The 27,411-nt window shown below is 37.8% G+C and overlaps 1 protein-coding gene across 20 annotated transcripts in view; it reads right to left on the bottom strand.

The window, feature by feature from the left end:
* Nucleotides 1-27,411, bottom strand: part of CDC14B (cell division cycle 14B) — a 44,579-nt gene that overhangs the window by 10,810 nt on the left and 6,358 nt on the right. For 9 of the 20 annotated variants that reach the window (XM_057426445.1, XM_057426448.1, XM_057426442.1 and 6 more), the window contains exons 2-12: nucleotides 25,749-25,842; nucleotides 24,754-24,829; nucleotides 22,886-22,978; nucleotides 12,611-12,687; nucleotides 7,696-7,762; nucleotides 6,256-6,318; nucleotides 5,198-5,285; nucleotides 4,625-4,855; nucleotides 2,720-2,858; nucleotides 2,438-2,591; nucleotides 1,623-1,723 (exon numbers count right to left, since the gene is read on the bottom strand). In XM_057426445.1, coding sequence (XP_057282428.1) covers nucleotides 1,623-1,723; nucleotides 2,438-2,591; nucleotides 2,720-2,858; nucleotides 4,625-4,855; nucleotides 5,198-5,285; nucleotides 6,256-6,318; nucleotides 7,696-7,762; nucleotides 12,611-12,687; nucleotides 22,886-22,978; nucleotides 24,754-24,829; nucleotides 25,749-25,842 — 1,183 coding nt within the window. Of the gene's footprint in view, nucleotides 1-60; nucleotides 762-1,622; nucleotides 1,724-2,254; nucleotides 2,305-2,437; nucleotides 2,592-2,719; nucleotides 2,859-4,624; nucleotides 4,856-5,197; nucleotides 5,286-6,255; nucleotides 6,319-7,695; nucleotides 7,763-12,610; nucleotides 12,688-22,885; nucleotides 22,979-24,753; nucleotides 24,830-25,748; nucleotides 25,843-27,317; nucleotides 27,339-27,411 lie in introns of those variants that run through there. The other 11 variants (XR_008974561.1, XR_008974564.1, XR_008974559.1 and 8 more) reach the window with 7 other exon arrangements.

The following is a 27,411-nucleotide window of genomic DNA, read 5'->3' as shown; positions in this document are numbered from 1 at the left end:
TTAAACATTCATTTTTCACTGCATTGTTTCACTGTAAGCTGCACATCGTATAAATAACGCGAAGGAACAGGAGGAGGCAAATTCTAATGCCCCATGCCACAATGCACACTATAAAAAGCAACTATAAGCCCTAGATTGATTATTTTAATTGTACAGAAGTAAAAATTAACTAGTTTTAATTACAGCAATCATGCTGCACAATGCTTTATGAATGGAATAATTTTTTAATAGTTGATAGGCTTTCTGCATATTAGGACAATGGCTCTGAACAGATTACCATACAATGTATGTCCATTCTATGGAACATAGATAAATGAGATCTTTCACAATCTTTATTGCATGACTTAAAAGTGGCTTTTACGAAAAAAATATTATGAAGTGGAAACTAAAACACTAAGTGCCTTAGAAACTAATGTGCAAGGTAGCTGTTTTTCACTGAGCTACTCGAGGTAGCTGAAGTGATGTGTTTTGACTTTTTGTAATGTCAGCTGGGTACAAGCTTTGTTCTGAATCTGTTGGTTCTTGAATGATTGCTTGTGTAAATGATGAGCATGAACAAAAGAGAATCTTTTTAAAACAAAAGCAGTAGTCATACACAGCAATGTGTGAGAGTTTCCAAAGATACATTCCTTTACTTTCACCACACTCTTACTACATACCTCTCACATTTTTTCTAAAAGTCTGATGACACTGGCTGGTCTTCATAAAAAAAGAAGACAAAACAAAAACAAAAAAAGGCCAGCAGCTAGCAGCAGCATCCCCTATTGAAAGACAGAACAACAAAAGCCAAGTTGCCTTTGGTCTGTGAATCTGGTGGCTTGCAAAAGTCTGACAGCCAGGGGTCATCATGCCATTCCTAGCACCCAAATGAGATCCAAATAGTTTTCCAAGTCTTGCACTCTCCTATAGTTTACTTAAGGGTAGGTAGACAGTTTTTCTACCTACAGCTGCTAAAAGCTACAAATGCTACAAGCAGATGCAAAGGTGACTATGAACTTTCTTTTACAGGTGGTGTTTCAGTACTCGTCTGAAATAAAGACACTAGTATCTCAGGTTCCCTGACAAAAATGCACTCCTTTTGAATGTGTTTACTGAAATAGTGCTTGTCTCTTCCTCCCAGCTACAGCAGCTATTACCCCAAAGTCCACAGGATTCAGGGAAAGCTGCTCTCCAAGGAAGAGGAAATGAAAGAAAGCTGAAGATTAGTCTTCCAACTCTTCTCATGTAGCTGATTTTACTTCAAAAAACAACGTGCACCTTAACTTCAGCCAGTCAAACCACCACAAAGTCACATTCTTCCATTTTTACACTCCCACAGGAAAGAAGAAAATGCTTGTGGCTAAACTAAGAGTAAAGCATTCAGATACACAGTGGAAGCCTGTAAAGCACAGACTACTGGAATAAAAAAAAACATAGAAAACTAGAAATTGAGTAACGCAGTTTTACAACCAAGTTCTCCTGCATCCTTAGTGCTCATTAAGCCTTCAGATAAACGGTGAATCCATGCTTGTTTTAGATTTGTAAAAGCGGCCTTGGCAGCAAACTTTTGGGGGCAAAGGGAAATACTCATAAACGAAAGTATAAAAGCATTTCTGGATTTATACATTCAGAAACTGACTTACGTTAGCGGAGATGAAGTTGGAGCTTTTGACTGCCTTCTGCTTTTCAGAGCACGCAGCTTATCACCTTGTGTTACACAGTTTGTTTCATCTTCATCACTGTACTAGATCAGCGGAGGGGAGGAAGGGATAAAACAAGATTAAAATATAGACACTTAGACATTTAACAATAAACCTTATCTTAAATCTTAAAGTTAGAATTATCACAAAAGGAAAGTTTGCCAGCATAAAATCAAAGGAAATTTACTGGCATAAATACACTCCTGTTCGTTCTGTTTCCTGCTTTTAAAGCTGTAAACCATTAAATGGCATTATGAATTACATGCATCAGAATGTTGTGTACCTTTAAAACAGTGGAAATGTATTATCAAACCTTTGCTTAGGTGCCGAACAATCTTCACTCAAGTACAGCATTTACCTCCTTCAGTGCCTTTTTAAAAGAGCAATACCATTCTTTTTAAACACAGCATCAAAAGTATTATAGGAGTTGAAATAACTTAGAAACTTAAAAGAGCAGAAAACCTTTCATCCCTTTCCTTTAAACACATCTAATGAGACAATAAAAGAAATTAAAAAAAAAAAAAAGCAGTTGCTTGGTTGCAAATTGTGAGCACTTTTTTTGTTCTGATATTTACCTAATTACTGAAGTACAATAAGGATGCTCCCACTTCACCTGTGTAGTGCCCTTGATAAAAAAAGGGCAAACAGAAAAAGAATCTAATTAACCTAGTTTTAGTGTACCCAAAGGTTTGTTCAGAACCTGAGAGATTCTCAACAGCAGTTACAACTTTCACAACAGCACAATATTCGACGGTTACCAGTTCAATGTCCCTTCGGATGGTTTGCCTGTTTCTCATGTCATTAATAGAGATATCATCTACTCCTGACAGAATTCTTGTTACAGCAATTTTACGGTTTCCTTTCAACTTTGCACGGAAAATATCTCCTTCTGTCCAAAGTTCTGCCTGTTTGCTATCATAACATAGAAAAAAAAAAGCCCAAAACACAAGAAATTAACACCAAAGATTATTAAGTGTTCAATAAAGAAGAAAAAGACATCTACATTAATTTTTAAAATCATTTATAGTTAATCTACTTACTCCATAAGGAAGTGTTGTTGTGGTCCAATCACTGAACCAGGTCTATTTATTCTAATCCAGGCAATAGCTTCAGCAGCTGTCATCCGATAATGCTTCATAATATAACAGGCAATAAGTGTACCAGTTCGCCCAAGACCAGCTGTGTAAGACAAAAGAATCGCTTCTTTCATACACCCATCTTCATATGGAATCTGCTGTAGCTACGTACATTGTTACTTGGCCTTGCCTGGTGTATTTAAACAATTATATTAAACTGTTACTGATCAAAAGTGCAACTTACCTTTTGATATTTTTTTTTCCATTTACAAGGTTACTAACACATCATTCACACGTTTTTTTTTGAGTGAGGTAATCTTCCAAAGCCAGTGACTTTACAAAATCTGTAGGCCCGCCCTTATTTATGCATTTATCTACTGATATTTATATAGGTATGAGAAAGCTTTTACGCATGGGATAAAACAGCTGGCTTTTTTTCCCCAAAATTCTCAAAGCACCTAATTGCAAATTGAAACTGAAACCAGCTGATCTTCCCACCCATTTCTAACTAATCTCTTACTGTAGTTCCCACAACCCACCAATTTTGCAATAAGGAGAATTGGGTACTAACAGACACAGGCAAAAAGTACTCCAGAATGAGGAACTTCTTTGTAATGGCCCTCAAAACAGTTCTATCTTGGGAAACATGAGAGGGAAAGGACAGCTCCAAGAAGTGTCTCTTCTTGACCACTTGCTGTAAATGTCAAGCCACATATCACCTTCTCTCATTTGACAAACTGCTCAACACCAGCATAAAATCTTGCAGCCACTGTAACAGTATAGCCCAACAGCCAAGACAACCTCACAGCACTTTCCATGCCTTGCCCAGCTTTAAGAACTGGCTACAATATTCTAGTCTTCCTCAAGAGTTAAGCACAAGTTGAGGGACATAAGGTAGTTCAGACATCATTAGTATTGTAAATATCAAGGAATATCTTAATTTGAATGAAAACAAGCACTTGTATCACTGATACTCAATATTCAGGTGTAATCAACTAAGCAGTATGCCCAAATTTATTACCTCTGTGGAGAATAAGAATGCGCAATTGTTTCCCAGCAGTCAGGATGCTGTTTTTCCCAGTTCTTTCACTTCACTGTGTAATTATGTTAAACATACAGCAAATGGATGGCAGATCCAAGTACAAAAATGCAGACTTTGCAGGTCCCAGGCAAATGGGTTAAGAAAAGGCCTTGCTACTTCAGCCACAGTAGCTACTTCATACTAGCTGCTATGCTAGTGAGGCAAAGTTTGTGGAGCAAGAATGTCTGACAATCAAAGATGGTGCGGGAAGGGAAACATAGTTCCTCTAGAACCACAGAAAACTGTATCTTTGCTCTAGCTGTAATGGGCATGCTTTGAATATCTTTCCCTTGGCAGTCTAACTCTGGAAGAACAGGTACTCAGAGCATGCTCAATGTATAAAGGGTTTCAGAGGGATAAAGACTTCTGTGATCTGGAAGAACTCTCATACTTGATAAGGAATCTCAAAAAACTGGACTGATATTTTCAAAAGTTTATGACTTGTATATTTAAACGTGTATTTTCAGAGAGATTTATAAACCCTGCCAGGACTTCAAATTCCGGCTCGAAAGCATCCTTTGAAAGTGCAAATGGTTTCTAGTAGAAAGAGCTGTTGATATTGGCAAGCTCACTTTCCCCAGCCTCATTTTTGGACACATCTGTGAAATTTTTTCAGGAACTTAAAGACATTAGAAGATGAAGTGCAGCATATCAGCACAGACAGAATTTGCATGGAAAAGCTGCAGACTGGCAGACCTGCTAATAAGTTAAAGGAATTACAATGCAAAATACCTCAGGAACTGTAACTAGAAGCATCGCTTGTAATATAAATAGTTTTTACACTATACCTTTGCAATGAACAGCTATAACACCATCAGCATTTTCACAAATATTTAGAAAGGTTTTAACTATAGTATCACTAGGCGTGCTTCCATCAGCAAAGAAGAGGTCAAAATGCTCAAATCCAGCATCTGTAAATCGTTTGGCATCATACATTTTTTTGTTGAGGCGTACTATAGTGGTGACCTTATGCTTCCTGAAGTATGGGAAATAAGCCTCTGGAGCATGGTGGGGATAGCCTATTTGAAAAAAGAAAGGGAAAAAAAAAAAAGAAGAGAGTAAGGCTCAAACTGCAGAAATAAACAAAGACTCAGCAACAAGAGATGAAAACACTTTCGAAATAGAATTCATGTTCAGTATAAAGAAAGAGACTATTTGAAAATGGAATTTTAACATAATGACCCAAGTCAGATACAATTAAACCAAGCATTAAAATTTTACTGCCAGGGTTCTTATAAAAGAAAAAGAGCCAAGGAAAAAAACAACTGTTTGAGGAACAATTTTAAAAGCTTGGTCTTACTGATAACAATCAACTAAGAAAGCAGTGGGCTTCTGTCCCCCACCTCCTTTTTTAAGCATACCATTTTCAATTTTACTTCTTGAATGAGGTCCACTGAAGGCAATGAATTTGTTTGGTATTATCCAGTTAAAATCTCCATTTTCTGCTCTCTGTCAAGAGAAAATGCTTGGTTTATCATTATCCCTGTATTTTCAGGCTTTTCCTTATTGTTTCAAAATACATGCTAGATAGAACTGATGTACAGTTTTTGCCAAAGGAAGTTATGTTAGTTGCCTGCTTTCTTTTCCATTGGGAGGATGCCAGATGCTCTCAATCTCACTCTTCTTGCTTGTGTTCTCCTCTTTCTAAATTAGAGTTTTAGAACACCACAACAGATGGTCTTCTGATGAAGGTAAACTCCTAATTTTTAATCTTTATAGGTTTCTAAAGTATAACCTTGGACTTATCTTTGTCCACAATTTAAATATTTTTTACCTTTTTTTTTTTAAGCTTCTAAGAACAATTAATTTTCTCTTTTCAGGTAACTGGCAGCTTTGCTGTTCTGAGACTGCACATATTCTGTCAAGAATTGCAGCCCTTCATTGTCACATTCATTCCCCATACCCCAAAGTGAATTTTGTAAGCTTAGAGTTTCCCAGCCCTGTTTCCTTCTTTACCTCAAAGAGGGTGTTGTTATTATACCGTTGCCATATGTTCACAGATACATACTTTAATTGTTCTCCAGAATTTGGTTAGGCTTGGACCACTGTGCCCTCGAATGTTTCATCAAGATGGCTCAAGAATATGCATGACCTCTAAAAAGTGGCCAAATTATCACTCCCCATCATCCAGGGCTTTAATAATTGTGAAAAAAAAAAAAGTATTTATTTCCATTTTGGTTTCTGTTTTCCCTGCCATGTTTGAGGCCAACTATGCTTAGATCTGAATTTTAATGTTCTCTGACAACACATCTTTATTGAACAAAGTTTAACGAGACAAAACAGAAATGGAACATAATACTACTACTACAAAACAAAAACAAAACCCAAAACAAACCAAAAAAACCTCACTCATATTAGGAACAATGATCTTAATATTAGTAACGGCAAACAAATCAGAAGATTGATACTGAACACTTACTTCATAATGCTCATATTCATTTACATCAAAAGTACTGAAATCCAGGAAACCATATTGCAAAGCCTAAAATTCAGAATACAGCTTTTAAAAAAGACAAAACCTTCTCCATGAAGACAGTTTATCACTCTTTCAGGTTACTGAAAAGCCCCTTAATACCTGTTCTACTCTCTCAAAGAGATTTCTTCATATGTTTGAAAAAAAATACAGCCTTGGTACAAAACAGACTTTTAAGTATGGTTTGAGAAGCAAATCCACTCTTTTCTGGTTTTACCTAACCACTACAAAATCCCAGACTACAGAAGCAATATCTTTTTATTACTGCAAGATGTACAAATTAAAAAAGATAAAAATAATTGGCAAAAATTATCTACTGAAATTATGAAGAGATTCTAAAGTCTGCATTCAAGGATTACAAGTATTTTTGTGCATGAATGCTATTCACTCTCACTACAATGCTAATATCTTCATGGATTTTAAATTATTTGCAGGCACATAGCACTAGAGTGGTCCCCAATGTCCTATAATTATCCACACCATCATATTTAATTATATTTAATACTGTATAAAAAATGTAAACATTCAGGTAACAGGCAGTTTACCCACTTGTGAGGTCAGGAAGCACAAACACATATAATCCCACATCTCCAGGTATTTAAAATACTACATTCTAATCTCCTCTTTCACTACATCATCTTCTTATTTTTCCTGGCTGTTCACTGGTACGAAGAAGAACAGCAATTCACCACTCTTGGCATACAAGCAGCCAATGTCAAAACATGCAAAAAAGATGAAAATCACAAATCTGCAAGAAGATGGCTTAATCTCAGCATATATTTGGCAGAGATACCCATAATACAAAAGACAGTAGTAGGGTGGAGAGCTGCAGAACTCCCCATTTCACTACTTATACAGACTTAAAAGAACACATCTAAATTCCACTGGCTTTCAATATGTTACTTTGCCACTGTACTGGTGGTAAAAAAAGCACCTGACTCCTAACAGTTGTTCTACTTGTATTACTAAAGAAAAACTTGAAATCATTAGCATGTATCACTAACCAGTTCAAAACTACTTTCAAAGGCTATATTCATCCTAAACTGCAAGACTGCGGGTGGGGGCGGGGGGGAGATACGACTGGAATAAAAATAAACTTATCACAAGACTCTTAGTGATTAGAGGCGTGATTTACTGTTCTGGAATATTACATAAATAAAACTTAAGATTCCCTCTTTAAAATCACTAGTTGGCTACATAAGGTATTGGTCAATTTCTGTGGATGCTGTATCTAGAAGTTTTGTTACAATACATAATAAACTACGCAACAATCAGAAATCTGCTGCTACTGAACAGTTTTAATTGGATGGTAGTTTCCTAAGTCTTCTTCTACTGGGCAATACTTAGCTGACCTTTTGCAATACAAATAAAAATTGGTTTACTGACCTTGTTTATTGCATGAAAACAGTCTAGCAGTGTCAGATGAAAACTGCAAGTACCAAACGAAGCATCCCTGTAAGATATGATGACCAAAAGAGTTAAATTATTATATTTTAATCAAAGTGAAAGCAACTGAAGATACTTCTCTAAAACATCTTTTAAAAATTGTTTCAAAATAACTACAATTATAGTGAAATAATTATGTCAAATGATTACTTAATTTTCCTCACCTTGCATCTTACAATAGCAACAAAACATAAAGCAAGTTATGTTAACAGATGATCCAAGAGTAAGATTACTTCAGTTATAGTTTTGGTAAAGCTGACATGTTCAATTTCTGACATGAACATTGAAACCAGCATGTTTCAGTGTTCATGTCAACAAAGAACAGACAATACAAAAGCTAATGCCTAAATTTGCATCATAGTCTAACATACACTCTTAGAACATTTTCTTATGACGGACACTTTCAAAAAAGTAAATATTAATATGATAACAGCAAGCACCTTTTAACTGAAACTGTCAAGATACACAGTTGTATCTTGACAGTTTTAGTAGAATATAATAAATATTTATTTAGTAAGATATATAAAAGACTTTCCTTAACATGCATAAAATAGTCAATGCTCAAACACGAACAGAAACTGGCTTTCATTAAACTCTCTTCTCACCTACAATTTTTTAAATTCTGTTGATCCTACAATGACATGTTCTTAATATGTGGCCGTTACTAGATTCCATAAACACTGAAGAGTTAGCATTCCAAAGGAATGCTACAGTCAAGTCAAAATTTATTTAAACTCAATCTACATCAAAGAATATTATGTCTTGTCAGAACATCTTCTTTTGAGACCAGGCAACCCTCATCAGCAGAGAATCATTAATGTTTCTAATATATTGTGTTCAAATGTCAACTGACAGGAGGAAAAATGTCTGAAGAATCTGTATGGCTGCCTCTAGAATTTGTTTATTTTCCTCTTTAATGAATCAGTGTGAGAGGTGGTGGTGGGGAAATCATCAAGAGAAGGAAATTAGAGAACCCATTCAGGTAAAAGAGAAGACAAGTAAAGGTCATTAGGCCAAACAACCAGAAAGAACAAGTGGATGAGGCCCTCTACAAACAGATAGGCGCAGCCTCACATTCACAAACCCCAGTCCTCATGGGGAACTTCAACCACTCCAGTATCTGTTGGAGGGACAATACAGCAGGACATAAGCAATCCAGGAGGCTCCTGCAATGAACAATGAACAATTTCCTCCTCCAAGTGATACGGAACCCAATGAGGAACAGTGCTCTGCTGGACCTCACACTCACCAACAATGTGTTGCTCCGTGGGGATGTGAAAGTCAAAGGCAGCCTTGCTATGAGACAGATGATGGAGTTCAGGATCCAGAAGGCAGGGAGGAGGGTAAAAAGCAAGCTGACAATCCTGGACTTTAGGAGAGCAGATTCTGACCTGTGGGGATCTGCTTGGAAAAGTCTCATGGGATAAAACCCTGGAAGGAAGAGGGGCCCAAGAAAGCTGGTTAATATTCAAGGATCACTCTCAAGCTTAAGAGCAGCTCATTCCAATGAGTATAAAACAGGCAAAAATGTCAGCATACCTGCATGGATGAACAAGCACCTCATGGGCAAACTCAAAAACACAAAAAGGAAGCACACAGAGGGTGGAAGCAACCTGGGAGGAATACAGAGACCCTGTCTGACATCCAGGGATGAGGTTATTGCCTAAATGAAACTTAATCTGTCCAGGGATGTCAAAGAAAATATGAAGAGCTTCTATACATACGTAAGTGACAAAAGGAAGACTAGGGAAGATGTAGGCCCATTGCTCAATGAAACGGGAGACCTGGATACACAGGACATGGAAAAGGCTGAGGTACTGAATGCCTTCTTTGCCTCAGACTTTACAAGCAAGATCAGCCTTCGGGAATCCAAGATCTCACAAACAAGGGGGAAAGGCTCGAGTAACAAAGACGTACTTCTGGTGGAAGAGGATCGGGCTGGGCAATAGTTTGATAAACAGGAAATATCTAGGTCCATGGGTCCCGATGGGATGCACCCATGAGTGCATCAGCAATGGCTGATGTCATTGCAAGGTCACTCTCAATAATCTCTGATCAATCATAGCAACTGGAGAAAATGTCTGAAGACTGGAGGAAAACAAATGTCACTCTCAATTTCCAGAAGGTCAAGAAGGCATCCCCAGGGAACTAGAGGTCAGTCAGCATCATCGCAATCCCCAGAGAGGTGATTGAATTGCTAATCCTAGAAACCATTTCCAGATACATATAGGACAAGAAAATCACAAGGAGTAGTCAGCATGGATTCACCAAGGCAAAGTCATGCTTGACCTATTTGATAAACTTCTACAATGAAATAACTGGCCTGGTAGATGAAAGAAGAAGCAGTGAATATTGTGTACATGAACTTCAGTGAGGCCTTTGACATTGTCTATGTAAAATATTCACAGACAAGCTAGTGGTATGTGACCTGGTTGAGCAGACAGGTGGACTGAAAACTGAATGGCTGTGCCCAGAGTGTGGTGGTCAGTGATATACAGTGACACACTCTAATCTGAGGCCAGGAACCAGCAGTGTACAGCAGAGGTTAATACTGTGTTTGATCCTGTTCAACAGCTTCATTAATGATCTGAATGAATGGGCAGAGAGTTCCCTCTGCAAGTCTGGCGATGACACCAAACTGGGAGAAATGGCTGATACACCGAAGGGTTGTGCTGCCATCCAGAGGAACCTTGACAGGTTGGAGAAATGGGCTGATAGAAGCCTCATGAAGTCCAACAAGGAGAAAGTATAAAGTCCTGAACCTGGGAAGAAACAACCCCAGGCACCAGTACAGGATGGAGGCTACCTAGCTGAAAACAGCTTTGAAGAAAGGGCCTGACCGTTATGGGGGACACCAACTTCCACACGAGTCAGCATTGTCACCTATGACAAGGCTAACAGTATCCTGGACTGCATTAGGCAAACCATTGCCAGCAGGTCAAAGCCAGTGATCCCTCCCCTCTCTTCAGTACTCCTCAGGTCACACCTCGAGTACTGTGCCCAGTTCTGGGCTATTAAGTGCAAAAGAGGCATGGGCATACTGGAGAGGGTCCAGCAAAGGACCAGCCACAAAATAAGTAAGGGACTGAGCTATGTTATAATATAGAAGGAAAGGCTGAGAGAGCTGAAACTATTCAGCCTGGAGAAGAGATGGCTTAGGGGGGACCTTTTCAGTTAATAATAAATGCCTGAAGGGAAGGTGCAAAGAAGACAGAGTCAAGCTCTTTTCAGTGGACCAAAGGCAACAGGCATAAACTGAAACACAGAAGGTTCTCTCTGAACATCAGGATTCCTTTTTCACTTGAGTGTGACTGAGCACTGGAATGGGTTACCCTGAGAGTCTGTGGAGTCTCCATCCTTGGAGACATTCACGAATCATCTGCATGTGGTCCCAGACAATTGCATCTAGATGGCCCTGCCTGGGCAGGGATGTTGGACCAGATGATCTCCAGAGGTTCCTTCCAACCTCACTGTGATTCTGTAAGTGAAAAAAATTCTTTGCATCCTACTAACATAAGATTTCCTGTTGATAATGACCCTAAGTGTCAACTACCTGACTGACTTTTTATTGTTCTGTGGGAAGGTACTGGTTTTTGCAGAGATGAAGATCTTAAAGGAGCAGAGCCCAGACCCAAGATCATTAACAGAATCAGAATTCCTCTATTTACACCAGGTTTAGTTGCACTGGTAAACTCAAGAAAATGGTACAGTTTGAAGATGCTTCAGCAGACTGTATTATTTATCCCAGAGGCTGGACATGCCTTCAGAAGTCAGCTCTCAGTCTTATTAGATAACACATCTCTGTGTTTCTTTCAGTAGTGCTGTTGAAGTGACAGTCTAGAAATCTGGGTAGGGTATATGACCTGAGTGAAAACCTACCTCCATCACCCACATACACCTTTATGATATTTAGAAACAAAACTTACTGTATTCCTAAGCATCACCTTTGTTCTTCTGGGAATATAAAAATGGAATTTAAAAGTGAGAAATGGGATGATGGAAGTATGCAAATAAAGAGAGATGCTACTACACCATTATACTGTGGTGGTGGCAGGGGGAAGTAATAGAAATTCAAACCATCAAAAGCTAATCTCTTGGCAAGAGAACTAGAAAACAAACAAGCAAGGACTGAATTAATCAACCCATAACAATATAGACAGTAAAACTGCCTCCTAAAATTTTCTGGCCATTCTTTTCTGCATATTGTGTCAGTCAATGGAAAATTAGTCTGATATTCAGAAACTCTTGTTGGGAAGAAGCTGTTCCTCTGCACAACTTGTGGACTTTATTTGCTACACTGAGCAGCACAGCATGTACCACAGAGAGAAGTCTGTGGTCTGAAACAGCTGGGATTATACTCCCCCAAGGTCAAACAACCACAAACCAATGGTTTCACACATTTCCTCAATGGCAAAAAGAAATACTTTAAAGCTACTAAATCATATGAGGGTAGTTAGCAGTCTTTATGCACATAACAGTATTTCTGGGTTGCTGTATGCATTCCACTATGGAAATGAAAATGGAGTGCTAAGAGTATTACAAGCCACTTGTGATGAATGACAGATATTTTGATACATTTAACTATCAACTACTGGCACAAAACCAGACTGCCAAGTAAGAAAGCAATGTAGATCAAAAATCTCAACGAGAGGGTGTACAAAGCAGCGTGGCTCCTTCACCTTCCAGTACCAGCTGCTAAAACCCCTGTTCAGAAGTCTGCACTTAAAGCTCAGGCAGTGAATATGGCATGTGTTAAAACTTCAGGAAAAAAAACAACATTAAATTAGTACTGACGAATGCTACATTCTTATTCAAAGTACCAAGCTACAGAAAGTTCTAACAACTTGTTATTTACCTGAAAGGAAGATATGAAACGCTTCCAGACAATATAAGCCTGTACACATCTTCTGGGGATTCTCTCAGGTATATTATCTATTTTTGTGGAAAAAGAAAATAAAAAGATTATTTTAAGATTGGTATTAGCAACTTCAAGTCACTTGTTTATTAAAGGAAGACATAATTAATTATCACAAAACTCAAAAGAGCTGGGAAAAAGTGGTATCAAGAACACATGTTTGCAAATGTACAACAATAAACCTAATGGAAACGGTATAAATACTGGTCAACCCAGAGGAATATGCATTAAAAAAAAAACAACCTACAGATCTATGCAGGAGTTGTCTAACTATAGGCTAGAGTGAAAAAGCTTCTATCTGGATTCTTCCATTTTGCTAGTACAACGCTGCTGGACCAGTCTATACATTTACTTTTTTTAAATTAAACTTTAAAGATATAAATCTGAACACAAAAACCCAGCAAAGGTATCAGCAAAGCTATGAGTCATCTGGTCTACAAAAGACTGTGTACACTCAGCAGACAAGATTAAAACAGTAATTCATGTATGCTTTGATTTTCCTACAACACTACGTTTTCATTATTCCAAATTTCCACTGGCGACAAAGTATCCAGTAACTAAATCCAGATGCCATAAAGTTAAAAAAGAAATCTGTACCTTCAGAGGCAAAACCCTAACAACAGAATGAAGTAACATACTTGAAGCACTACATATCAAACCTTCTACTGTCAAAAACACTTGGAAAATAATCCACGAAGGACCAACTCAAAACAAATACCCATATGGTCTTGTCTGATGTCTCTTGGATAGCCTCTAACACTAATCCTTACAGAATACTGTTTATAATATGAAAATTTCTTTATAATAAGAAACTCTTATTTTATGCAAATCATGTCTTCCAATACCACCAAATACCACATCCAGCATGGCAGGACATAACAACTGTTAATAATAAGCTGTCATTAACAGGTGAGGATTCAGTAATTTCAAGTTAACACTTTTTCTTTAAAACAGTATTATCTAAGCTTTAACACTGTATAAAAAGTTGGGTAGTTTTCAATACAGATTGCTGTTCAGTAAAATTATTTACATCTCATGTTAATGACCTTTTTCCTTAGAGGCTTTTTGAAAGCAAGAATCCTAATGAGTATTAATTGAACATCCCCTAAAAATCTAAGTGTGGCATTTTTGCTTTCTGGTGCTTTTGACTTTTCTGTTAAAAGTTGGCATTGCCTTTCAAATTTTTTGATGCTGCTGCAAAAAAGCCAGTTTGAACAAATGGCTTAACTTACCTTCAATATCCTCTCACCACAAACACACATACCTGCATCCATGTGAGGTGAGAATGGGAGGTGGAACAGATGTTGCCAAAAAAAGTAAAACACAAACCCAGCTTGAAATACATCCTAACAGACAACTAAAACATAGATGGCAACAGGTGACTCCTTTCATTTTGCCTCTGATTCAGCTGCTGTGTTATTTTCTGAGCATTCTTCCTGTGCAATTAGCAAAACCAGAGGGAAAAAAAACTGTCTTGCTTAAGTAGTTTAGTTAAGTAATGAAAACTGCATGTTTTGTTTGTGAGTGTGCTTTCACTGGGAAGGGGTAAGTGGCTTTTGGATTTATACAACAGGAACAGAAGAGAGACTTTAAAAGCCCCCAGAATATCACTGAATGGCTGCTCCTCAGACACCAGAGTTCACTTTCTATTCTGCAGGCATATTCATTGCCTGAATCAGATATAACGGTTATGTTCCAAGAAATTTCAAGTTGTGTGCTTTGATACAGTCATACTTTCCATCTTGCAATGCAGTGAACACATATTGCTAGCATCCATATTAATCAGGCACTGCTTGCTTATCAGAAGAAGAGCCCTGCCCAGAAAGAGTTACAAATCAGTCACATGAAATGGCATTAGCTAACAGAAAGTAATTAAACAACAGGAACAGAATTCATAGCCAGAAATGAGTCACCTGGAAAAAACATGGGACTCAGTACTATAAGGCTGGGTAATATACAGACAGTACTATTTGTACAACAGGCAAACAGAAGTGCAGCTAATACCAACTAATCCTTCAAGTGTATGTAGCTCAGAAAGGCCAGGGATTTCTCCTGTATCTCAGATGAGCTTTCTCATAGAAAACAAGCTTCAACGCAGAAGCTGCAAGAGGCAAGTTTTTTTCCACAACGTTAAATGAAGTGTTGTATTAAAATAAGTCTAAATAGTGTTAACAGTATACTGAAACATGTCAGTTCTTACGCACAGATCCAACTTCTGAAAATACTTTACCTGTGAAGTTGCTAGAAACACCATATTAACATTCACGCATGTGTGTATATACTTTCCTTAACATAGTTCTATTAACACTTGGTACATATAAGGACACAAAAAAACCCCAGCCTTATTTTGACACAAAAATCCAATGTTTACCATTGTTCAGTATGTACAAAAAGGACACTGCCAGAAGATGGCATTTTTCAATGTGAACAAGCTACTAAGCAAAGTATGTAGTTCTTCCTATATAACTGAAGCAATATACAGTATATTCACTGAAGAAGGAAGCTTTTTGAGTTGAATTTCTCAGAATTTTCTGAAACAAAGAGATATCCTAGTACACTTTAGCTGTGACACTACTACACATACAAGATACTATGTATGAACAGTTGCAGAGCCAGAAGTTCATAAAATGGTCAGATCCATTGGTTTTTCTCCATGAAAAGTGGCTTACTAAAAAGAGTTAAATTAGTATGAGAATATCTGGATGTTCTGTGCAGTGCTATGTAGTACAAGAGTATCTGGTGTACTGGTGTTCAGTGCTTCAAAAGGAAAAAATGGCATTCAGTCTCTACACAGAACAGGAAAGATCACAAACAGATACTTACTTCACCAGGAAACCATCTTGGCAGTAACACAACACAAGGAGCTGTGACAGTCAAAGTGGAGACAGGATCAGTTTCTGTCACAGCTTAAGACCGTAAGAGAGTACCCAGCTGAAAATCTTGGATGCAAGCGAGGCTGGAGGCTGAACATGAGTGAACCTGGGTTCAGGCTGTGGGTGACCCGAATTTCAGACATGGAAACAGATGAGAGAGACTGAAGGAGTGCAGGAAGGAGCAGCAAAGCCCAGGGAAGGAAGAGAAGCCAAGGCAGTGGAAATGCATCTGTATATGCATGTATATGCAGAAATGCATCTGCAATATCACCAGAAATGCATCTGTAGACTGAGAGCGCTGAATATCTGACATCTGCAGTGACGCAGTGAGCAGGGTTTAAGGAAAGATTCACCTCAAAAACATACTCCTGACACAAACTGAAACTGTTTTATATATATATATATATATATATATATATAAAAATATATATAAATATATATATAAAAATATATATAAATATATATATATATATAAAACACTACATATGTAGCTATATATGAAACAGTTTCTGACCAGAAGGAGGACACTAAATCCTTAAAGGTGAACAATTTCATTGGAATGATGTGCATGAACAAAGTACTTAAGAAAGGCAGTAAATGAGAAAATAAAGGTGATCAGAGAGACCTGTAGTAGACAGAAGTACTGAAACACAGAACAACTTTCTAAGGCAGTAAGCAGAACTGAAGTTTCAGAAGAGAGCGGAAATGTTGATCTCATGAATAGCAAAACAAAGATGTATTTTTAAATTCATGAGGTATGTCCTGATGGAAAGAGATGAAATGGGAAAAGACATAATCTCCAGAAATTAAAATATAATAAACAGCTGAAACCGGTTTGTCCAGATGCTGATTATGTTTCTGCTGTGCTTTCTAAGATGACAGAAACTTAAACGAATGAAGTTGTTATCTTAATCCCAACAAAGCAAAAAACAAGAAGTACTATTAAAAAGATTAAAAATCTTAAAATAAAATTCAACCTATTATATTAACTGCTATTTAGCAGGCATTTTCTGGGGTAGTTTTTATCCAATATTGTACATACAAATCAAGAGAAGTCTTTTAGAATTTTATGTGATTTCCCAAGGGGCTCCTTCCCTGCAGGTCAGGAAAATACGAAAAAAAAAAAAAAAAGAAAAAAAAGCAGCTTTAAAAAAAAACCTTAAGAAGTTCAGCAGACCTGAAAGAAATCATCCGTAAGTACAGCTGCATCAGTTTTAGAATTTTCCTACACTCAGTGCAAGTGCAGAAGGGTATGCATACACATCTATATACACAGACAAATACACACTCTTAAAATCCTTTATGGATCTTTTACTTAGAATACTGTCCAGAAAAATTGTTATTATAAGGAACTGATGCCTTTCAAACTAAAATAACATACTGTTTTATCACACTATGTAAGCACTTGTCTACCAACAATTTAGAAATTTGCTTTATGCATATAAAAAAATATCCTACTGAGCTTCAATATACAGCCAGATTGCAAGTAGCAGTTGAACCATTAACATTGGCGTAATCAACCTTTTCATTTAGGACATCTGTTTCTAATTAAGGAACTGCAGGCAGCTCTACAAATGGTCAAGAACCATCCAAGCATTGAGTGCTGGGAAAGGTGCACTCAAGCACTGCTCCTGACAACAGCCGCTATAATGTTCACTGAATGAAGTAGAAGGGATTGCAGGTCATGGAAACCCAGTCTTTATTTGGAAGCATTTAAAATCGACCCGAGAATGAGAGCTTTTTTAGCAAGCCATGTTATTATCTTACTCCTATCAGTGTTTTCAAACCAGCCCTATTTTTAAACAAAGGTTTCCTAAATCAGCATTACAATCATGAAAACAGTATTCACAATAGGATGAAAAGTATTTCTGGTACACAAGGAAAGGAGGTTCTGGTTGAAAAAAGCATCTTAATCTTCAATACATGGGACTGCCACGTGAAATAGAAACGCTGCATGCAAGACAAAACATGTTTGATATCCATCTATGACATAACTTGTTGTTCTTTCAGGAAAATTAAATAGGATATTTAAATATGTGGTAGTGTTAGAAACTGTGCCAACTCAAGACTGTAAACAGCACTTTAAATTCACGCCTATGATGTACTTAGCGTAATAAACTTTATCTACCTTAACTCCAAAATCTGCTTAAGGTTGCTTTCTAAATCACCCATTTTACCAACCATACTGACTTAGAAACAAGAAAAAAATTGATCATTAATTTTAAACTGCTTACAAGCAAATTTCATGTAACTATATGCCAAAAGTGATGCTCACCCAGAATAGCCTGAAATATTGTAAACTGCAAATAATCAGAACCCACCCATTCAGAACAAATGCAGGTAACTTCTGTGTGTGATCAGATTCAAACACAAGCTCACACACATGCCTCATTTTACTCTAATTTAAAAGTATTAAATATCTTATTTCACTAAAACCTCCATGGGATATACTAGTCAGTTAATAAATTTTCTAGGAATATTCCTTAAAAGAAAAGGTTAAATTCAGCAAAATTAGAATAGAAATGTATTAGAATAAAAAGCTTCCTGTATGGATTTGTGGTGTACTGAATGTACACATGTTGGCACATGTGGCCAACAGTCCCTTCATTAGCAGAAACAGTCATTAAGTGGACAAAGTGGCAGAGAGGGAATAACTGCCTGTCTGGGGCAACTCTCTTGTTCATTATAAACAAAAGCAAGAAACCTTCAATTACTTTTTCAACAGCTGAGGGGAAGATAGAAATCTCTATTAGCTGGGAACTGATCAGGCTGGACATATCAGTACTTCACAACAGCTAAGAAAACAAGCTAGTACTACAGTGAGGGACTCCCAAAGAGCAACCCTTCTTCCCCTATGGAGACCTGGTAAGAACATTGTGAAGAAGCAGCTAGTCCAAACAGCAAGAAAAGGTGCCACCGTGAAGACCAATTCAAAATTTTTCCCAAATACAGTTCAGAAAAAGTAGCTTTTTAGGGGACACGAACATAGAGAAAGCCAAGACTCGAGGCAACGTTTGCTTAAATTAAAGGCCAGTACTTTATCCATGTCATCTCTGCCATTCGCTTCACAAGCACAAGCACCTTTCACCAAAATGTAACTGAGGGTACACATAATTTATCCACCCATAATGTGAGTGCTGCTGGAGCTACCCTTTTACCACCACTCAAACTGGACCACTAAACAAACAGGTTTTCCTCCTTTCGTAGCGAGAGATAATTCTGCAAGTGCCACAGTAAGAACAGAGCAGTTCATCATCACACAGATGGGTGCTAACTGCTTCTGCAGACTCCAGCTTCTACCCAGTATTAGGCCCACAGCTAGGAAGGACACTAACAAATTGAAAAGGCAAAAAAATCACTACTACGGATGAGAACAGATGAAGGAAAAAACGCTGCTTACCCTGACGAAAGAAGATGAGAAAATAGACAAAGTACAGAGATGAGTCCTGAAGGAGATGACCCAAATTACAGCAGTTCATGGGGCAGTACCCTCGGAGGCTCACCCTCCAAGTACATAATTAGAGCCAGGCCTGAGAAAAAAAACACTAAGTTAATGCAGCCAAGGGGAGAAGGGGGAGTTTGGGAATTGGTGGACAGGGCACAGAGCATACATTTTCTTTCTTAATACAGAAGGAGCAATGATGGAAGAAGCAGACTTTCCTCACCCACAGCCAAGTCCTGACGAAAATCAAGAGAAGCCACTGCAGAGATCAACTCAGAAGATCACTGATGCTTTGGTAGAGTGGTAAGGCCTGAACAGTGCAGACAGCTTCCAAGGAAAAGCAATTTTTCTTTAAAAGGTGAAGAACAAAGGTGCACAAATAATGTGTAAACATTCAATCCCACACTTTGAATTCTGGCTACCCTTTGTGGGGCTGAATGTGCCAAATTTATGCTAATCTACAAAGAAGAATATTATTCCCATTATGCAGTGTTTCATCTGTAAAAATGAAAAAAATACAGAATTAAAATGGGTGGAAGATGAACAATAAAGGGATTAATATATAAATTGTTAAGATTTTCTCTAAAAGATCATATTTTGTTCTAAACCTACATATATAACAATGTATTTGAAAACTTTGTTCTTCATTTTTAAGGCCATGTAGCTTAAGTTAGGCTGTGCTGTTGCATCAAAGTACACCTAGAAGGAAGCAGCAGATGCAGGAGGGGGAAGAAAGTGTGTAGCCTGGAGAGTTCAGAAACTATCTCCACTGAGGAGGAAAGACAAGTTATATGAAGGGGAGAGGGTGGAAACATTAAAACACAAGAACTGTGAAGAAGGACTGGGAACAGACTTTGCTTGTAAACCAGAACACTAACAGCTGCCCTTACACTTCACCATAGTTAATGAAGACTTTTGTAATTGCCTTAGTAATCAAAATGAGCATATCATTATATATGTGTGTGTATGTATCATGTGATATACACACACATACATATAAACAAAGGTCTCTGAATAATAAATTATGCTAATATATTCCAATACCTTAAATAAAAGTTAAATAATATTCTGTTTAAGAATACAAATTCAAGTCCAACGAGCCCTTAATATGACAGGCTAAGAAGACTTACTGTGTCTGTGGTATTCTTGGAAACTTGGCAGTGTGTTATTCCCACCAAGTAATATAAAGCACCTGCCTCTACAGAGTACCTTGCACCCAAAACTATGCTGAAGTTATCAAAGCCCTTACAATACACACAGACAAGCACTATTTTCATGACTAACTCTGCAAAGGCTACTTGTCCTTTCTACTTCCTTGCGCTTCCAACCTGAACTCTTCCAATCTGATGCACTGCCATGCAGTTCCTCAGCCTAAGGTAAACTGTTGAAATGGGAACCCATCATGAAGCTAAAAAAACAAAATCAGACAAAAAAAATGTTCAATCCTCAGAAAACAAAACGCAGTAGCAACCTACTGCATACACTACAAAGCATCAGAAATTAAATTATGATAGCTCAAGCAACAAAAAAGTATTACCAACAAGACATGGGCTGATTGCCTAGAATTACAGAAAAGCTTCCAAAAGTTTTGGTCAATAGCTGGATGGATCCTTTTTATCAAAAAGCAAAGCACTCTGAAGCAGCAGGTGGATGCTTAAGTCTACATATGTTTTAAATAAAGAAGGTCTCAATATATTTCCTTTCAATCAGGAAAGATGCCTGTAGACGTATTTATCGTGCATTCTGAACAGATCCTATACCACTGCTTGTCCCATGGAGAAGAATACAATTCTTGTAGAAAGCAGAAATGTGTGACATGTATGTTTGAACGTTTCAGCAGTCAGTGCTGTAATTAAGCCTGCCCCTTCATGAAAGATCATCAAAGGGTCCCAAGGAAAAAAAATAAGCCTCAAGGGCATAGTCTTTCTTCCATAATCTTCCTTTACTGGAATCCCTCCCACATCAATCTGCAAAGAAACTGTACCCTACATTAGAGAAAAAGCAGTACTAAAGCCAAAGTCTGCTGCACTGGAAAGACAATTAGCATCTAGCTAGAGATATCTCACCACCTAGAACTTGCAATTATGCAAGACACACCCCCCCATTCAAGGAAGGACTGATACTCACATAGTGCCTTCACTTTGCCATGTATTTTTAAAGGACACTGCTGAAATATACAGCCTGTACAATGCCTAAGCACAAGTCTCTAAACTCTGAAAATTACCAGTGGTTTTGACTAGCCTCTTCCTGCCATATGACAGCTGTCGGCAACTAGCCCTCCCACACGCACTGGCTAGTCAGTCATGATCTCGTGTCATACTTCAGCTGGATCTGTAGTAGCAACTCTTCTGTACTTTGCAACTCTTACCTCCTTCACTGTGGTTCTCTGAAGCATGAACTGCCTACTCCTCTATACAAGAGCCTCCATTTTCAGTTTTCATGCTCTGGACTGTCACAATTCACAGATTAATTTTAGAGCTTTATTCAAATCTGTCCAAGCATTACCCTTCAACTGCATGTTGTTATTGCAACATGACAGGGCTACTGGATGACCAGAAATAAAATGTATGTTAGGTTTTTGTAAACTTTTACATAGTCAGACACACCATTTTCAGTTTAGATTGCATGGGCATTGGTTGATTTTCCGTTCTGTGGATTGTGTTCAAAATGTTACACAAATGCTGCACTAGACAGTACTACCATACATGTTCAGAACAAAAGTTTACCAAAAACCAAACTCACTTCCTTTCAAATAATGGCTGATAACTGAAGCTAGTTCCCATTCACTTTCTGGGCCTCCACTGTGATTCAAGTCGCGAGGCAGAAGCAGTTTTCCTAAAAGCTGCAATTGTTTTGTCAACATAATGCCTTAATCCCAAACAAGTTTAGTAATTCATGTTGCCACCTGGTTTAAGAATGAAAAGGTCTACAGCAACAGTTCTAAGTGACCACGTTTCAAATACTGACACATTTTGAAATCTAGTTCTTTATTTGTAATAAGTACTGTGTGAAAATACACAACAGAGAAACCTGGAAGCAAGGAGACTGCCAGCATCGCAGTAAGTACTGTATGGCCTTGCAGCTAATAAACAGGAATGACCTAGGGCTACATGAACTTTGGCCCCTTAAATCTCCAACATCAAAAACCACATAGGTTCACTTCATTTTATTACTCCATAAACAAGAAGGATGGTTACAATCAAGGTGTGTTATAGGTCAAAGCAGAACATGAATATGGTACACCACAGCTTTCATTCTGAAGCATTTTAATCCTTGACCACACTTTTGTGTACTGAACATTTGCAGTTGTGATGTAAAACCAGTCATTTTGACCTCTGCAGTCAGAGACCTGGCTCAGTAAATTTCTAGCCACCATATTCCCAAGCTTCATACAGGCTCTAAGCCTACCACATGATCTGACTCCTTCTTCTACATTAACTGAAGCGATCACCTTACATTAGAAAAGAAGCAGCTGGGGAAGAAAATGTATTTAAGCGTCCATGCAATGGGAAATGCACTGTACTTAGTGCAAGATAATACTTCTCTGCTTTACAAAAGAAACCACGTGTGGGTGGGGGAGAGCAAGAACATCAAGAAGCAGCAATTTTTTTCTAAATTAAAATATTCATAGAGATTTTTTTTTTCCAGTGGTGCTCTTATTTCTTAGGAGCACAGACTGCAGTAAAGAGGAAAAAACCAAAACTGTACAACTCCACTAACATACCTGCTAGACTTTAAAAACTCTCTTAGTGTGTGGTACCTTACTATAAAATACATTCTTACGGCAATTATTCAAGAGAAAAGAATTGTTAAAAACAATTTCTTGCTTTTTTACAAATTGAGTATGGAAAAATTAAAACATTTAGCAAGCCAATGTAATATAAAAATTCAAATACTTACTGCGTAGGAGCCTATGAGGAATGCAGCATTTGCTTGTTTTTTCTGATCAAAGCCAGTATAATGAATTATTCTCTTCCTTAGCAATGAAAATGACTGTATCAAAAAATGAACAATGTTATGATTTTGCGTTTTACTCTTCATGCCTTCTTTTAGAAAATTAAAGGAATGCAAGTGCCTGTTCACCTACTTCCAGCCATCTGTATTCAGAGAACCAAGTATACTATAAACTAGTCTCTCAAAAGCTTTACAAGACTTTTTTTGTTTGCATCACTACCTAGATCGCTCCAGAATTTTTCCAAGTATCCCACCTAAATAATTTTTGGTACACATTACAGCAATCTTTCTTTTTCTTCTTAAATGTATCTGATATTTCTGACTTCAAGCCCTATGTAACGGATAGATGTTTATGAGAAGTAAATACGACGTGGCATTCTCATAAACATCACTGGCATGTTAAAGTCACAACAGTCTTGAAGACAGAATTTAGACTTGTTTTATTCTTAAAGAAAACCTGACTTTAGAGAAATCAACTTGCAGTTGTTCCTAAGGATCAGAATCCCTGAAAAATAGATTAAAATATTTTAAAAGTATTTTTAAACTTTATCATATTTTTTAAAATTTCACCTTGGCTTTCTCCAATTACCTTAGAAGGAGGTGGAATGGTACTGCCAATAGAAAAGACACTTGTATCTGTGATGACAGCAAAAAACTATCCCCTAACTGGTCTTTGAAACAAATTTTGATGTGTTTGTATACTTTGATCAAATGCTACACTATCATAAAATGTCACATCTAAGCAGTGTTACTTGCTTAGACGCTACTCAACACACTCAAGACAAACACCAGATCAGCACTAGTAGTATGTTCTCAGCAATCCTAACATGCCCCTCCAGTATCACACCCAAGACACTCAAAGGTATTATGATATAGACATGTGTTACTTCAGAGCATCCTGTACTCAAAGATCAGAGAATCTAGTCACCGACAAAACTGTTCACAGTGCCACAGGGATAAAGCAAGTCTGAATTATGCAAACTAATACCACTGACAGACATCAAGGAATGAATGAAAAAAAAAAAAAGGAAAAAAAAAAGTCTGTTAAACTATAATGTTTTGTACACTTCCCAATTTTCACAGTTCAGTGGCAGTTTCAAGTTCTAAGCATTTCTGAAGAGGCAAACTGTGATCCACATTAATGCTAATAAGCTTTTTTATCTGCCTGACAGGTTTTACACTCAAACGTCTGTGAGAGGTCAACTAACTTGAAGTCGTTCATGTTAATTAATACAGGAACTCTCTGTTTTAAAAAACATTATTTTCTATCAAGAGCTCAATCCCAAAGATTGCTGAGCACCCCTCAGAGTAGATAATCTGCAACAGCAGCAAGGCACTCCTCATCAGCACAATGCCATAAATGCTATCAAAGATCAAATGTTGCTTCTTATCGAAGAGATATCAGCAGCAGAAGAGAAGCCCAAGTCAAACAAAACCAATCTCAAATAAAAATGTGTTGCACTTCACCCTCAAGCTCACTTAACACTGGCAGATTTCCAAGAAGAATGAATTCCAGGAGGGGAGCTTTTCATTTAAAGAAGTCTGTACTCATTTAGCAACTGATCTTTTAGAAGCTTAAAATTAGTTACTGCCACAGTGGTGCATCTTCTGGATCTTAAAAGTAAGTGGGTTTTCATTCCTGATCCTCCCTAAATTCACCTCAATAAAATTTGGCATTTATAGTCAAAACTTTACTGGATTAAGAACCCAGGAATGCACCTGAACAAAACCAAACCAAAACACAAACTTTTCACCCATTTGGTTCTGTTCTTTAGAAAAGTTGAGAACATTAAATAAAAACACCCAAGTATTACCTTTAATTTCTTATTTAGCTTGCAGCAGTATCTGTAGACCATTGCCAGATTGAGTGGTCCAAAGTCTGCATAGAAGCTGGTAGGAAAAAGAGGAAAAATTGCAATGACCTCTGTAAATGCCCTTTTTTTTCTTACATCAGATGAAGAAAGCAAGGAGTAATACATATGACATGTGCATCACTGTAAAAACAAGAATACCTTCTTGCAAGCATACTATTTTGTTGGAGGGAACAGTTTTGTCATGTCTAAATAGGGACTAAAGCTTTGTTTTCCACACACCACCACTCAAAACCAAACTGGAATACTTGAGGTTTGAAAAATTCTTCATACTGTATCACCCTGTGACACCAGTTTAGAAACTGTATCTTAAAAGCAACCCAAAAACTTTACTTTAAAAGAAGGCAATTATATTGCTCAAGAAAAGTGAATGCTGAGAATAAAGATTGATTAGCACTTTCAAAAACAGTAAACATGCCCTTGGTCAAAAATATTTGAAGAATTAGCAGCATTCCAGATCACATACAGAGGCATACACTGTTCACTACAGGGGAAATAATATATCCATTGTCATCTCATAAAGGCTTGAGTTGATTTTGCCAGTTTTTTCCTCTTATTCCAGAAAGTTTAGACATTACACTTAATACTTGAGCAACCAAAGACAACCCCTTCAGCTGGGCAGTCCAGTGTACACTTCTGAATACATATTGTTGTATCATGCTCCTCTGTCTTCTAATAAGAATGGGTACAATGAAAGCGTCTGCTTTGAAAGGATTCTGAAGAAATCCTGATGAGAAGCCAAGAAGCCATTCTAAGCATATAAATCATCACGGCAGGTAAGTCTGAGAGGACCAAACTCGTGTAATTAGTTCTGTAATGGGAATGGTATGTTTCTCTCAGCTACATTTAAAAAATGTCAATTAGACTGGTTCCTCATTGCTGTTGTTCTCATTTATTTCTGTAAAAAAAAGGGGGGGGGGTGGGAAGTCTGTACTTACTTCTCATATACAAATTCATCATCTATGCAGAAATAATGGGTATTTGCAGCTCCACTCTTTGGTTTTTGGCAGAGAATTGCAAAATAAAGGCGATCTGAAATGCAAGAAAAATGTAACGCTTTTACAAACATCACACTTTTCTGCTGAAAGTCTGAAGTACTGCCTGTCAAGAGAATGGCTTAAAATGGTTTAAAATGCACCAAATCTTCTTTTAAGTATTACTGAACTAGATATTATTAAGAGAAAGGTACACCAGGACTGAGGCTTTTTGCTCAGCAGTGTTCCCGTAATCCACAGCTCTTTAGTGTTCCTTCCCGAAGTGTTCCCAGGAAGGCTACTTGTTTGACAACTTTTAATACAGCAGGAGCCTGACTTGCACCCACGCACACAGCAGAGACCCACCTCCTTTTGATGAAAGACCCCACCAGTTGCACTCCAAATACCAACACACACACACAGCCCCAGCTAAGCTACAAATCCCTCAGCACTTCAGAGCACCTACGATAAACTAAACAGCAGAGTGTGCTTGTGCCAAGACACACATTTCCCACCTTCCTGTAAAACACTGATTTTGATGGTAGTGATCTGCAGTTAAAGCTGCAGGTGACAGATGCTGGAGGGATGTGAGGGAGCAAAGCACCAGCCCACTGATGCCTATGAGAGCACCACCTAGACATCCCCATCTGCATCCCCATCTGCATCCCCACCCCAGCTACCCCTTTAAAGCCTGCCTGCACACAGGCAGGAGACACCTTGTGCTTGCCCTGGCTTTCTTTGAGCTGAGGGAAAAAAAATGCCAGGGGTAGGTATTAACATAGGTATAAATTATTTTTATGGAGAGGGGAATGAACTTTAAACACTGACTGTGCCACTGCTGTAAATTGCTGTGCTTGCAGGAATTGGTCAGTAAAAATTGAGGCCTTGCAGCACCACAACAACACTTTTCTTCCTCCTGCGGCAAAAACACCATTACAAAATACTTGGATTAGAATTCAAACCTAGAAGACTTCAGTTTTTGTAAAAAAGTTGCCTGGCACATATATATTACTTAAATATCAAACCACGCCACCTCCATATAAACATAAACACAAAGAGTAATTTGTGATAAGCTGTACCTCCTTTTCCAGAAAGCAGGGGAAGAAAAAAAAAAATCACTTCATGCTTCAAAACAAAATCTGCCATCACTAGTACTTGCAAATTATTACTTGTATCTTGAAAATACACAGTAAAGTATGCCACAACAGGGGTCCCCATGTCTGCATTTCAACACTCACATGGCTAGTGCTCTGCTATGGATGGCAGTATCTTGGGGAGGTAAAGGCTGGCAACACCATCAAAAAGTGTACATTTTCTAAATGCACGTTTCAGTAGAACAGAAGCCTGATGTGAATGGTTTGGCTTAAACATTTACAGGCCAGGTACAACCAGTGGGATGGTACAGTAATTCCTAAGGAAGTCAGGAACCTCCTTCCTTACTCTCAGCAGAAGATACCAAACTTGCTTATCTGATTTCTAATAGTCCCATCCTGTAAGCACAGCAGCTGCAGTACTGGCTGGGAAGTGCTTTACCTGCTTAAGAACTTCTGTACCTCCCAGCATTTACCAAACCACCTCCTGAAAAAGAGCCAAAGGTTAAAATTTAGAGTAACGCTGTGCGTTTTTA

This window comes from Pezoporus wallicus, unplaced genomic scaffold, assembly GCF_028554395.1.
Source record: "Pezoporus wallicus isolate ANWC-B61680 ecotype Strahan unplaced genomic scaffold, APGP_CSIRO_Pwel_v1 contig_7162, whole genome shotgun sequence".
Taxonomy (NCBI): domain Eukaryota; kingdom Metazoa; phylum Chordata; class Aves; order Psittaciformes; family Psittacidae; genus Pezoporus; species Pezoporus wallicus.
This window is presented reverse-complemented; position numbering and strand designations above follow the sequence as displayed.